General features: G+C 24.4%; 1 protein-coding gene across 1 annotated transcript; it reads right to left on the reverse strand.

Moving 5' to 3' along the window:
- Positions 1-474: 474 nt before the first annotated feature.
- LOC113549146 (putative 1-phosphatidylinositol 3-phosphate 5-kinase) lies at positions 475-10,736 on the reverse strand. The gene is made up of 25 exons (XM_026950319.1): positions 10,411-10,736; positions 9,073-9,177; positions 8,827-9,016; positions 8,438-8,693; positions 8,163-8,372; positions 7,829-8,001; positions 7,641-7,751; positions 7,423-7,579; positions 7,146-7,307; positions 6,601-6,799; positions 5,766-6,407; positions 5,542-5,694; positions 4,950-5,224; positions 4,632-4,884; positions 4,375-4,550; positions 4,129-4,310; positions 3,949-4,068; positions 3,356-3,766; positions 3,167-3,288; positions 2,957-3,102; positions 2,474-2,546; positions 2,181-2,361; positions 1,740-2,066; positions 1,489-1,650; positions 475-1,211 (listed from the first exon to the last, which is right to left on the reverse strand). Exons 1-25 carry the CDS (start codon positions 10,567-10,569, stop codon positions 1,009-1,011), a joined length of 5,148 nt encoding a protein of 1,715 aa, XP_026806120.1. The 5' UTR covers positions 10,570-10,736; the 3' UTR covers positions 475-1,008.
- Positions 10,737-13,990: the final 3,254 nt, after the last annotated feature.

The raw sequence follows: 13,990 nt of genomic DNA on the forward strand, positions 1-13,990 counted from the left end.
TTTATTAAAGGAGCACCATCACTATTTTTTTTCTCTATTTTGTGATTTATAGTTAAAATATTATAGTTTGTGCCAAAAAGCCTTCCCATTAACAACCAACTCAACATCCATCATTATAGTGCGTGCACTTATTGTAAATATTAATTTTATAGATTCCTTGAGAAAATAAAATATCCTAGTATAGAAAAGTTTTTAGAATGATTAGAAAAAAATTAAAATTCATTATTTTAGGAGATCTGAGGTTGAGAAATGTTTATAATATTATCTATAAGAGTATGAATATTATAAGCTTTATTATTAGGTATTTATAATTAATAAGTAATAATAGAAAATATGTTAATGATTAAATTATAGTTTTATTTATTTATTTAAAAAACTCAATATTAAATAAAACATAATATAACATATAATAACTATTAAACAATCAACTATAATATTACCATAAAGTAAAATTATAATTTATAGGTCCATAAACATTAAATAATAAATTATATATTAGATATATTAACCCTCTATTTTAACATATGTATAAATTGGCATATTGTATAAGGTATATATAGGTGTATTAAATATGCTCACATCTATAGTTTTACTATAATATAATAAATTTATTTTAATTCTGATTATTGAAAATTTTAAATATACTTAAGGATTAAAGTTTGTATCACCACAGCCCACAGGACACTCCTTATGCGGTATAAAAAGTTCAAGTATTTAAAAATATGGTCCATAAGTATGTTAAAAATTATAATTTGAATACATTTATTATTAAAGAAAAATTTAAAAAAAAGGATGAGCTTGCTGAGTCAATCATTTAGTATACTACTACTGTTTAAATAATGAATAAATTAATAATTATTGGTATTATTATTTTTATGTACATATACATATGAGTATTATTAATAATAATACTATTGTTTCTTGTATTACATAAAAGAAATAAAACTTTAAACAAAATTTAAACTAATTGTAAAACATAATATCACAGAAAGGAAGTATAAAATATTATTAAAACCGATGTTCAAAGCCTTTGGCCATGCCAGTCCATCTATTAGGTACTGATAAAAAATACAAATTCATTGCAGCAATAAATCGATTCTTGTACTCTTCTGGAGAAATTATTGTAGGCAATTTACCTTGACCACCAAGGAGTCCTGATTTTTTTACCATTGTTTCTATTTTTTTGTCCCACGTAAAAGTACGAATGTAATCTGTAAAAAAGGAAAGTTATAAGTTATTAACTAAAGATAATGTGTTTAATTGAAGTAAATTAAAAATTTTTAGAAAAATGTATTTTAAAAAGTTTAAATCAATACTAAGTATGTTTTCAAATTACATAATGGCAAACAAATTAAATTTCTACAACTATTCAATTTAATTATAGTTTTTAAAATCAGCATATTTTATGAAATGTGTATAATTTTGTAATTAGTAGGCCATTGCTTTTACAGATAGTTTAAACCTCGATTAACAAAATATAAAATTTACCAATGATTCCTAATACTAATTCACCAGATTCTTCATCTAAACCAACTAATAGAGAATAATCCATGACAAGTTGTGAGGTGAGAAATTCTGCGTCATCATTGATTGATTGATTTAAAATTATTTTAGAATGAGGATGAACATATAATGGCGATTCACACGACACTAAAATAGGAACCATGGTTATTTTAGGTTATATGTCTATAGAACTTAAAGTCATAAAGAAAAGAAAAAGATATTTTAAGAAAACTTACTTTTAATGAGATTTTCATCCAACAATACAATCTCTCCATCTTGTGAATTTGGATCCACTAATCTATTTCTAACAGATCCTTTTAGATCAAAAATATGAGAAATATTTTTATTGTAGAAGAGATTCTCCATCACTAATAAATTTGAATTGAATGATGATCCTTTGACAGTATTTCGATACCTTACTTTATAAACTCCAACAATCTTACATAAAAGGGTGGGTCGTCTATTTGTTTGACGCGAGTGTATGTATGCAAAATATTGAGGTGCAAATTCTAAAAATGGTAGTATCTCTAAACGAGACATTTCCTTCAATACAAACCTATCATCTAATAATAGAAAATATTTTTTAATATTATGTAATAAATTAATATAAGTATAATTCATAAACATAAAATAATAATAAAATACATAATATCATTAACAACTTAACTTTAAATTACCTTTTGTTTTACAAAAATTTGACCCTGATTTTCCACCTCTAGCTGACCATGAAATGCACCTTGCTAAAGAACGAATGTACATTTCTTCTCCTGATACAAAGAATGTTTCTCTTAATTTTGCAAATTGTTTAGCAAAATAAACTTTCACATAGAAATTGGTTGTAGAATCTGAGAAAGTTATCTGTACAAATTAAATGGTGAGTACATTTAAAATAAAAAAAATAATGATAAATCTATCATAATATGTAAAATTATTTTAATATATGTTATATTTGTAAGATTATAGTACACACCTCAATATGTTGTTTTGATTTTTCATCTGTTTCTTTTTGATCATTATCAGGTTCAACATGTTCTACAGTTGATCTATTCAAATTTTAAATAAGGTCAATGCAATAAATATATATAAATAGGGTCATTTAAATTAGTAAAACAAAACTAGAATCATATTAAGATGTTAAACAATTTTCTTAAGAGGGCGTCATATACGCATGTGTTGTTTCCATTTTATAAATACAAGATATCACAGATTTTTATTCAGTGGAATCAATTTTATGATCTTAGCTTTAATATTAGAGTAATTTACCTATTATCCTACTTAAAGGTAATAATATTATTTATAGTCAGGCTCACGAAAATTAAAATTGATTCTATTGGACACAAATTTGCGATGTCTTAGGTTCATAAGACGAAGACAACATATGCGGATATAATGTCCTCTTAATACAAAATTTGGATGACCATATTTTTACTGATATTAAATTATGTTGATTTACATTAATTCTGTATTCGATATGTTGTTGTAGTAAAAATATGTGCTCAATGTAAATGCAATAATAGAACTAGGTTCTTTTTCATAAATTGATATAGGAGTACGACAGTGTATGTTCAATACATGGTGTTCAGTGGTTTCAATTGGATTCTATAAATTATTGAAATTATTCATTATATAGTCATAATATTTTGGTAATTTATAAAATACTTACAGGAATAATTGCTGGTGGTGTAGATGATGGTAAAAATTGTGATAGAATTGTTTTGACACTTTTTTTATCGTTTTGAGACATAGATAATTGAGACTTAGGTTCATTTGGTACATTACTGTCAACTGAAAAAAAAAAAACAAAAAAATATATATTATACTGTTAATGATTGTTACAATAATATCTACTGACAATCATCAACAGCATCACTGTCACTGTCTGTTGTAATATCACTTTGTGCCTGTGGAACAGATAAATAACATTTTTCACTTTGACCAATGTCAGAATCATTTAGATTTTCAAAATCATGTTCAGCGGCTATTTCTGATTCAGAAACTAATGAATGTTGGCTTAGATGACTTGTTATGTTATGTTCTTCAACAACATAACGACTTGAGTCGCATTCAAAATTTATTATTTCTTCTAATACTTCAGACAGGTTATTTGATTTGGATTCACTTTTCCTCTGTGATTTATCTTCTTTTTTAACAGCAGCTTCTATTTTTATTAATTTAGAATTCCAATTGATTGTGGCTTCACTTACTGCTCTCCTCAATAAAGTCATTGTATCATCCAACTTCCATATTGTATTTAATATTGTCCCTAATAATACATATTATAGGAAATAAATATATAATGAATGCTATACTCTATTAAAGTCAAGTAAGAAACTCAGCTATGACTAGTTTTTGTCAGGTCACGGTTCATGTCCCTGTTCAACAGTCAGCCACCAAAGTTTCTTTTTAAAGTGAATAGATATTATTTAAATACATAATACTAAATACCATAATTTGTATCCTTGTCAGTTAGTATTGGTGAAGTAATTCGAAGTTGTATATCATCTACTCTTTGTTTGAATAATCCTTGATCTTTTTGCAATTGTTGTTTTAATGGTAAGAAATTTGCTAAAAGGTATGATACATGATTTTTTATTTATTTTATTTTGTTTAAGTATATTATTTTACCATTTGCTTCCATAGATAAAGAACATATTTTGTTCATAACTGCATTAAATATTTCATGTCCCATTAATGCCCACTGTTTCACTTCTTCCAATATATCAGGACGGTATTGGCTAACTTTTATAGGGACTATTTTAAGTTTTAAACTAGGTAATCTAATTTCCCACATTTTAATATTTAAGTATCTATAACAAAAATTAGAATATTTAAAACTAATTAATTAGTTTAAATTTTTATTTTTTAACATACTCGAAAGATGCTACTGTTTTGTTATAAACAAAAAATTGTATATAATCTTGATTTAAAAAGTGGTTGCAATTAGGTAATGCACGACAAACACATTGCTGAGAATGAAATTTTAGTTCTAGGTATTTTGCAAAAGAAAATGACCATGTATCATCTGACAATGGTACTACAGGTGTTATCTAAATAAAACAATCAATTAATTCACCTATTTATTTAATGATTTACTATTAGTAATTATTGCAATATTAAATTTTACTTACTAAAGAACACTTTTTACAGTATGACCAAGTATAAATTAAATTTTCATTGTATGGAGGATCAATTAAACGGCCACTAATATTAGATAATAAAAGTCTAAAACAACTTTTATCGTGTATGAAACGTCGTTCATGTCTATTCATTGGACTGTCACATGAATCTGATGGACATTCATATGTTTCACGAAAACAATATCTTTCTAAAAATCTACCCAAGCATATATCATTAACTCCATAGAACTCCATAAATACCAATCTAAAAATATGTTTACAATTATATTTTATTTAAAATAGTTATAAATAATAAATAATACAATAAACCTGGGCTCAACACAAAATGAAGGTGCATTATTTGATTCTGGACAAAAACTATAAAACATCACAGGCAATCGTTGGTGATTAACTGGATCAAATATGTCAACAAGTTTTTCTTTTTTGGAGTAATTATTTTTTTTAGTTTTTACAGATGATTTTTCTAATTGATTGTGTAATATTCTACCACCTTGAGCACGAAACAAAGCCAACATAGTTTGAACTTCATCACCATTTATATCTTCAGTTAGTTTAGACATTATAAATGCATGTTTTGGCTTAAGCTGTAATAAAAAAAATGTGTAGTATATATTATGCGAGTTAAAAATGATAATAATATCATATAAAGCCAAAAATTAGTTAAACCATAACGTTCAAACTAAATTTAACTTAGTTTTACAAACTAAATTTAATCTAATTTTAAATTAACAGCATCAATTGATTTATCATTACAATTTTAACGTAAACTAGATGACAATGATTTTATTAAGAAATTAAGAGAAATAGTCATTATCTATCTACAATATAATTAGTCAAAATATTTGTCCCATTATTATTTATAATAATATACATAATAGTTAATGATATAAGAATTATATACATTTATTTCCGATTCCAACTGTTCATTTTCTTGATTGCAGTCTATTGATGATTTCATATTATTTAGAATTTGTGATACATAAATATGTTTTGAAAAATATTTTCGCAATTTACAACGTTTTCCAATATCTGATTCTAAGTATGGAACTGAAAACTAAAAAATGAAAATTGTAATTAAATTATTTAATACAAATATAATAATTGTGTTATTGTTTTCTAACTCACATTAACTATTGGTGATAATGAGAGTAATGTTGAATTTAAAAAGTATTGGTACTTATTGTCTTGATCGGTGTTGGTCGATAACGGTTGCGAATTGTTCACTTCAGTTAATTTTGATTGATATTCATTATCAGCATTATTATTTTCATTAGAAGAAATTGATGAATCAGCGAAAGAGTCATTGTTCAATTCGTTATTTTTCATTGGTAGTGATGCAAATTGATCCATTATATAGGATTTTTCTAACTTCCAATTATATATCATTAATATTAGTTGTTTAAGTATACTTTTTAATATCTTTAACTGTTTATTAGAACTGCCTCTGAGTAAAACTGAACATCCTCGTTCTGGTACTGGGCATCCTTCAAAGAACATTAAGGCTTTGTTACCAAAATTTTCTATATAAAATTGTTGGCATGTTCCTAACACTGGTTTTCCCATATGCGCATCAACTGAAGTTAATATTTCTGCACCAGTGCATCGAGCAATACGCTCCAGAACAGATGTTTTAACATTCAATACTAACGTTACACCCATTTGATTAAAAAGTTCTTGTGCAATTCTAGATACACTTTTTTGCACTAATACAAGATCAGGTTTCATTGATACAATACGGCTCACAATATTTCTGAAGTAATCATGCTCCTATACAGTATACAAAAAGTTACTAGAAGAATACATTTTTTTTACTAAAATAGATACTATACTCGACTCCAAAAGAGAAGACACCAGTTCTACGCACAATTTTCCCTTTTACCAGTGAAACTTACGGTGACAAAAACCAGTTGTTGCCAGGTGTTTTCACTTCTGAAATGGAGTATAGATTTACTAAGTTTACCTGCATAATAACAGGCTCTAATGATAACAATTTTCCTTCGACACGTTGATAAATTATTGAACATTGAAGTAATAAAATTTTAGGTCCAGATATTCTTGATGCCATAGCTTTATTGGCAATATTTTTTGAACATACAATACCACTGACAATACAACTATCACTCCGTTCTCCTCCTTCTATTTTTTTTATTTGTAAATAACTGAAAAAAAAAACAAATAATGAATATCAATGTAAAAGAAGGAGTGTAAATGGGATATTAATAGATTTTATTGACATAAAAATTAATAAAATATAAAATATTATAATTGAAACTAAGGATAAATTAAAATAAAACAAATAATTTAAAATTAGTTGAATATTAAAAATATTATAGTAAATAATTATAATATAATGATATAGATGTTTTTATAAAAACATTTTATTTAAAAAAAATAAATATTATAATATTTTGATTTAGTTTAGCAATCAATTAAACAATATAATTTTAAAATCTTGGTTTTTCTTATTTTTAATGAATTGTAATATAAACTTGAAAAAGAACTTACTCGCAAATACTCATATTATCTGTATCAGGAGATAAATCTGGAGATAGTTCACCAATAACTAAGTCAGAAAGAGCAATTAAGGTGTCTACCCAATTAATAGAGAGACCATTCTTTTTCAACATTTGTGTGACAAAGTTCAGTTTATGATCATTAAAGATCTTTCTAAAATTTTAAATATTGTAGTTAATTAACTTATACATGATAGATATCATTATTTAATAAAAATATTTAAGTATTAGTTATGTTATAACTTTATAAACAATAAATAGTTACTAACATTAAGTAATTAAAAATATATGCTTCATTATAATCTTCTCCCAGTTTTTTAGGGGAACTCCAAGTTTTCATTGTACCAAAATTATTACGTTGGTAAGTTATTGAAATAATTTCTAACAACTTTTTTATTAATGTGTCTATAGGTCTTGGTTCTACAACTAAAATTATTATTATTTTAAGTACAAAATTATATTTTATTCAAATAATTATTCATTTTACCTGAATTTAGTTTTAGTTTTTGAGAACTAGGTTTTGAAATTTGGACTGTGTTATTATGAAGATCTAAATCTAATTTGAAACTTCCATTAGAAATATTTGAACCTTGTTTTTCTATTAAAAAATATATTTATAAAAACAAATTTAGTTCAAAAATTGCTGATATGTGTAAATATTACATTTATAATTACCATAAATTTTAGATTTTGTAGTTTTACTCTTCATATTCTTATGAGACTGATTTGGAAGCACAGAACAAAATCTATACAAACAATTTCCATCCAAAAAGTCACCTTCATTCTCCATAACTTCTTCTATGTATCCTGCATCCAAAAGTACTTGTCCTATTGCTGTACCATGCATTCTAAGTATGTACAAATGCATATTAAACTATTATTTACAAACTAATATCCACTAAGTAATTGGTACTTTAATTTAAGATTTTATCTAATAGCATATATTATGATAATAATCATAACAATCATAGTATACTGAAACATTATAATTTTAAAGAATGCATCTTACCTGCTAGTAACTTTCCCGTGGTTTAATAGCCACTCAATTAAATTGTTTCCAAGAAAACATGAATGGTAACTTCTTAAATGATATCGATGTGTTTTTAAACTTAATCCACCGTTTATTTGTGTTATTTCTTCAAACAAGTTATTTAGATTATGAGTTACATTTGGATCATCAGTAGATTCTATAGGAGATAAACTACCTAATGTGCTTGATCTAATGAAAAAAAATAGTTTAAAATTAAAAATAATAAGTTGAACAGGCATATCATATAAATGTACCGGGATAATGCAAAATTTTCTTCTTGATAACCAACAGAAATTTTTCTACTGGGAGAATTTGTTGTTTCAATAATGTTTTCAAAGTACTTTGTGTTAGATGATATATTACAGTTAGTTAATACTTCATTGTTGCCCAATTTCACTTGTAATTCATTTCTAAGTGATATTAAGTCTGGAGATAATACTACATCTTTAGCAACAGACTGTAAATACGACAATACTATTTTGCAACAGTACGTACAAACTCTGAGGTCCCCTAGGGAAAAACATTTTTTAGTTAATTTTAATATTCAAAAAGCAATAAAAAAACGTAGTTATATAATTGTATTCATTATATTTTATATAAATACAATTAATAATAAATAAACATTAAAAAAAAACAATCTCACCTGAACATCCCATTATTTTACCAGGTATTTCTTGGTAACAACATTTTGAACAAAATATTTGACCACATACTCTACAATGGTGACGCCGCCTAAAAGTTGTAAATTTCTCACAACAATCATAACATTCTTTACTCACAGAATCAGGCATCCAATATTGTTTTAAGTCAGTATTTCCATATGACGGATAATCCTAAAATAGTAATATAAATAATTTAAGATATATTTGGTTTAATAAAATTGACTTACTCCTGATCGAATCGGTAATAAATTTCCAACTCTTTTTAAAATATTTGGTAAATTTCTTGCATCTATAGTCATAAGAGCTTGTGAAGTGTCCTTTTCTGTTTGATCCTAATCATAAAAATCAAGTATAATAATGAGAATTTTTAGAAAAATACATCATTTTTAGCTTATTAAAGAAACATAGTTTTCTTAACAAAAAGGTTTGAATTAGGACTTAGGAGCTAATGAACAGGATTGTATTCAGGGCAAGGCATATGCCAGGGCCACACATTTCAAAACTACATACCTATTAATAAATAAATATAGTTATCTACTTATTTCCTTCAAAATTTTTAAATTCAAGTATATTTTTATTGTATGAAATTAAAATTTCTATAAATTATTATTAACATCTTACTATATTACTATATAGTTCTTGACAAAATTATTTTGTTGTTAACTCAAAAATTAGTAGCTGTGGAAACTTGAAATTTTCACTGAATATTTATATTAGCATTTACTAGAAATTAAATAATTTTCAAGATGTATTGCTTTTTATTTTGGTCCAATTTGTACTATTTATAGGTATTCTATTTTTGTACTTTTTTGGTTTTTATTCTTTTTATATATTTTTAATATATCTATGTATTTAAAAATTTTTTACTTTGGCATTTTTTTTTAACATGCAAATTTCCCATTTTTCGTTTTGGAGAAAGTGGTAGGTAGATGTAAATACAGTAATTCGCCAAATAAGTAGAGTATGACTTTGTTAATGAATTCAATTTTTAAACTTTTAAATTTTTATTATTAATATTTTATATTTTTAAATTTTTTTTAATAATTATAAACCAAAACGTTATAAATACATTTTATGAACTATTTATTCATTTTTGTCTTATTAATGCTTTATATGTTTTTTATACACACAATATTTAACTTATATGTTTAGTTTAAAATAGTTTATGATTTTGAGTTTTCTATGTATTTTGGTTAATTTACAGTGTATTTTTAAGATTTTTTAATGCATTCATAGCTTTAATAATAATATTATATTATGTTATAACCATTAACCAATATGTAATAAGCAAATGTATATAATTATATATTATAAAAAAATTGTCAGTTACAATTAATTTACACATAAATTAATAAAAATGTTTTATGTAAAAAATATTAAAATTTTTTTTTTTTTGAATATAAAAATTATTATTTTCTTGTTATTACTTTATATAATAAATTTAATTATTTAAAAACATTTATATTTTTTTACATTTAATATTACAGCAGGTAAAAATTAAATATTTAAATAGATATTGGTAAGTATCTACTTCATTATTTTTTTGTTTTTAAAATTATACATACATTACTAACAACCACTTCAGCATTTTTATCATTGGTATCTGTTGGACTTGTCTTAAAGCTGAATACTTTAGAAAAAAATGAACCAACAGATGATTGCTCTTGTTCAGGACTTAATGGAGTGAACTCCGTCAATGCTGTTGTCGTATGAAGATTAGTCATGATTTAGAATATTTAGATAAATCTAATTTTCTTCAGCAATATTGAAGTTTTTGACTCAAGTCATTATGCATATTATTAAATACATTGTGAGTAAAAGTTTAAGTGTTATTTTATTATTTAATTGATTGAATGACAATAATTGTAAATTAGTAAAGAATAAAGATATTATAATAACAACTATAACTTTTATTTTTTATTAACATTCTTATTTCTTAACTTTTAACTTTGATAATAGTACTTAAACAATTTGAATTATATCAATATGATAAGACATTTGATAACAGGTAAATTACCTTTTTAGAACCAAATATCAATTTCACCAATTATATTTCTTTATTTTTAGTATCCAATTGTTTTATTAATAGGTGGATGCATAGAATAATATTACCATTGATTAATGCCGGGTACTCATAAAATAAGAAACGACATTTTCACCACCTAAAAAGAAGAACTTTGGCTGTGAAATATCGTTTTTGTTTTTTTGATATCAGAAATATAAAAAAAGTTATCAAAGTTAAAAACAATGGGTTTTGAAACAATAAGAATATTTCATAGATGATGTTCTCAGCTATTGTATATCAATAAAATTTGAAGTCTTAACTATCACTACAGCTTGAGTAGTTCTATTCCGCGAAAATCAGCTTTTGCTATGTTTTACATGTGGTAAGACAGACACAACACATACGGCTGTAGCGTTCTCTTAAATAGCGAGGATATTCGGTCAATTATCGCTACCTCAACTTTGACATATGTCACAGACCAATGTCAGACAATTGTATTATTATTTAAAACACTTGAAGGGAATCAAAACAAAATGGTTTTTTATTTTTTATGCACAAAAGATCTATTTTTATTCTAACATAATGAATTACGCAATATGGATTTTAAAAACAAGTTTGGTTTGGGTTCTTTGTCTAGTACCTATAAATACTTGAATTCCAAAATGAAAAAAATGTGTACATGTATGTTCAAATTTTAATTAAAAAAAAAATATTTGATTCTAATTGGTACCTAAACAGCTTAAAGATATAAATATAAGATTTCATATTATATGAATTGAAGTTACCAGTTACAGCTGGAAATCTGGAATAGAGCAAAACATTTAACCGTCATAATATAGCATGCGTGAGAATTCATCAACAGGTGGCAAATTGTTTGCTATCCCTAAAAACCAACGGGTGGCAGTTGACCTAGATTTGATAGCAAGGTAATGCAATAAAGCTAAGCTCCGTGAAAATAAAATCATACACTAGTGGCGCAAATTATTTTTTCATGAGTGCACACCTAGAAATTTATCAGCCGGCACCCACTTGCCATCATTATGAGTAATAATCATAATAAGGATCTATCATTCGTTCATATGCCCTATCATCAAATTATTCTTTTTTTTTGAGAAGTGGGAAGGTAAGTGTCCCTTTTTGTAGATTTCCGGGGACTTGCATCTCTGTATCAGTATTATAACTTTGTTAATCGTTTTAAAATAAATTAACAATAAAGCTAAATTTTATTGGCATGTCTAGTCTCGTGCATTACATAATTTTAATCATGATGGATAATTGGATGACGAATATAGAAGTTTATAAATAATAATATATATAATATATTTATTATCTATAAACATTAATACCCATAACAATCACACATTATTTATAAGTCGTTCTTGTTACATCTGCTCCGAAAATTTAATTTTTCGTTCTTAGAAGTGTTAGTAAATTACCTCTCTTCCCATCAAATGGATAGTCATTGATTTTCTGGTGGAAAAGTGTCAAATCAATTGTTAACGTTTTAAAGGTGGAAAAGTTTTCTGTCCAAATTTAATTAATATAAATTAACATAAGTATAGCTCAAAATATTTACTAAGACTATCCAATATTTCTATTTTAATTGTAGATATATTTTGTATGAAATGGATCATTTAAAACATCATAACTTACATGACATATTTTTCAAAGGATTAAACTTTAATAAATATCAAATTTATCTGATTATCGTTTATTTAACTTCAAATGATTTAAATTAACAACAATGTGAATGTTGATTTCATATTTTTTTAATTTTTATAAGAGTAATTTATGAGGAAACTCTTTTTAAGCTTTATACTTGGAAATTTTTTTATCAACATAAATAACTCAAAAGGCTAAAGTATGTTAGCTATAAATTAATATGTATATATACTATTCACATCTACAATACAATAATGTATATTAATAACTAGCATAATGTAATAATAATGAAACTTATATTTATATAGTTAATACTCTTGACTTAGGTTTTTGTATTGTAATTTAATATTCTTAGATTTTAATATTTTTTTTATACACAATATATTCAAGTATTATATTGATTACTTATTAATCAAGTGAATACTGTATCACCGTAACAAATACAGTCTTTGGACATTCACAGTACATTATATTGAAATAAATGAATAACTATAGACAAATAAATAAATTAGGAATAAATATACCGTAAAATAATTTTCATTTGTTGATTTAAATGAAATATTTTAAAAATATATTCTTATTTCGTTTAATTTATTAAAGATTACAACAAGTAGAATATTATGCATTATTGTTGTAGTGATAAAAATATATATTTATCATTTTTTATCACCATTTTAGGAAAATAACCATAAAAATAGTATTTTTTTTATTATATAATACAATATATTATTATGTATCATATCTGTATCTTTTCTAAGTATGATAACATGTTGGAAATTGATTAGGCTATGGCCTGACTCGTAGTTTTGCCAATAAGGTTGACTAACTATACTTTATAATAAGGATTAACTAAGGATATATATTATTAATAATATAAAATATGTATTTTAAAGAACTAAGTTTATCTTAAAAAATAAGTAGATCATGTATGTTATTTTAGCTTCATTACTTTTTTATACAATGAATAGATTTTGAATGTAAAATTTTTATGATAAACCATTAATGTACTCCCTCCTACTATGAGCTAATTTATTAGGTGATAATTAAATGTACAATAACATATATAAATTACAAAATTGGTATTTTTAAAAAACTCAAATGTACTATTTTATTCGCCTACAATTATCGTAGCTGCAGTAAGATTAGATTATGTATTAAAAATAAAGAAACAAATTTTTAAAATAAATTAACATCAAATTAAAAAAAAAAAAAATTTAAGTTCAATTTCAGATTTAATTATACCTACAGATTATAATTTGTTTTATAATTTAATGATTGAATCAAAATTAAATTTTTCTTTTATTATAATATATATATTTTTTTTGTTTGTAATTATAAAACATTAATTTATCAACAAATAAATTAAACCATGTATATTATTTTTAGGTCATGAAAACATTGTTTTTAATATTATTAAAAGTATTATAAAAAAAAAAAACTAAATAATTTGAAAGTTTTTTTTACATGTCTTGAGTTTA

The sequence above is a fragment of the Rhopalosiphum maidis genome, chromosome 1, assembly GCF_003676215.2.
Source record: "Rhopalosiphum maidis isolate BTI-1 chromosome 1, ASM367621v3, whole genome shotgun sequence".
Classification (NCBI taxonomy): Eukaryota; Metazoa; Arthropoda; class Insecta; order Hemiptera; family Aphididae; genus Rhopalosiphum; species Rhopalosiphum maidis.

Excerpts from the sequence above, each read along its gene's own strand:
- LOC113549146 (XM_026950319.1), bottom strand. The coding sequence starts at position 10,569 with ATGACTAATCTTCATACGACAACAGCATTGACGGAGTTCACTCCATTA. Across the intron at positions 9,178-10,410 it reads CTGAAGTGGTTGTTAGTAAT|GATCAAACAGAAAAGGACAC; the intron begins GTATGTATAATT and ends TTTTATGATTAG. Across the intron at positions 8,373-8,437 it reads GAAAATTTTGCATTATCCCG|ATCAAGCACATTAGGTAGTT; the intron begins GTACATTTATAT and ends TTTTTTCATTAG.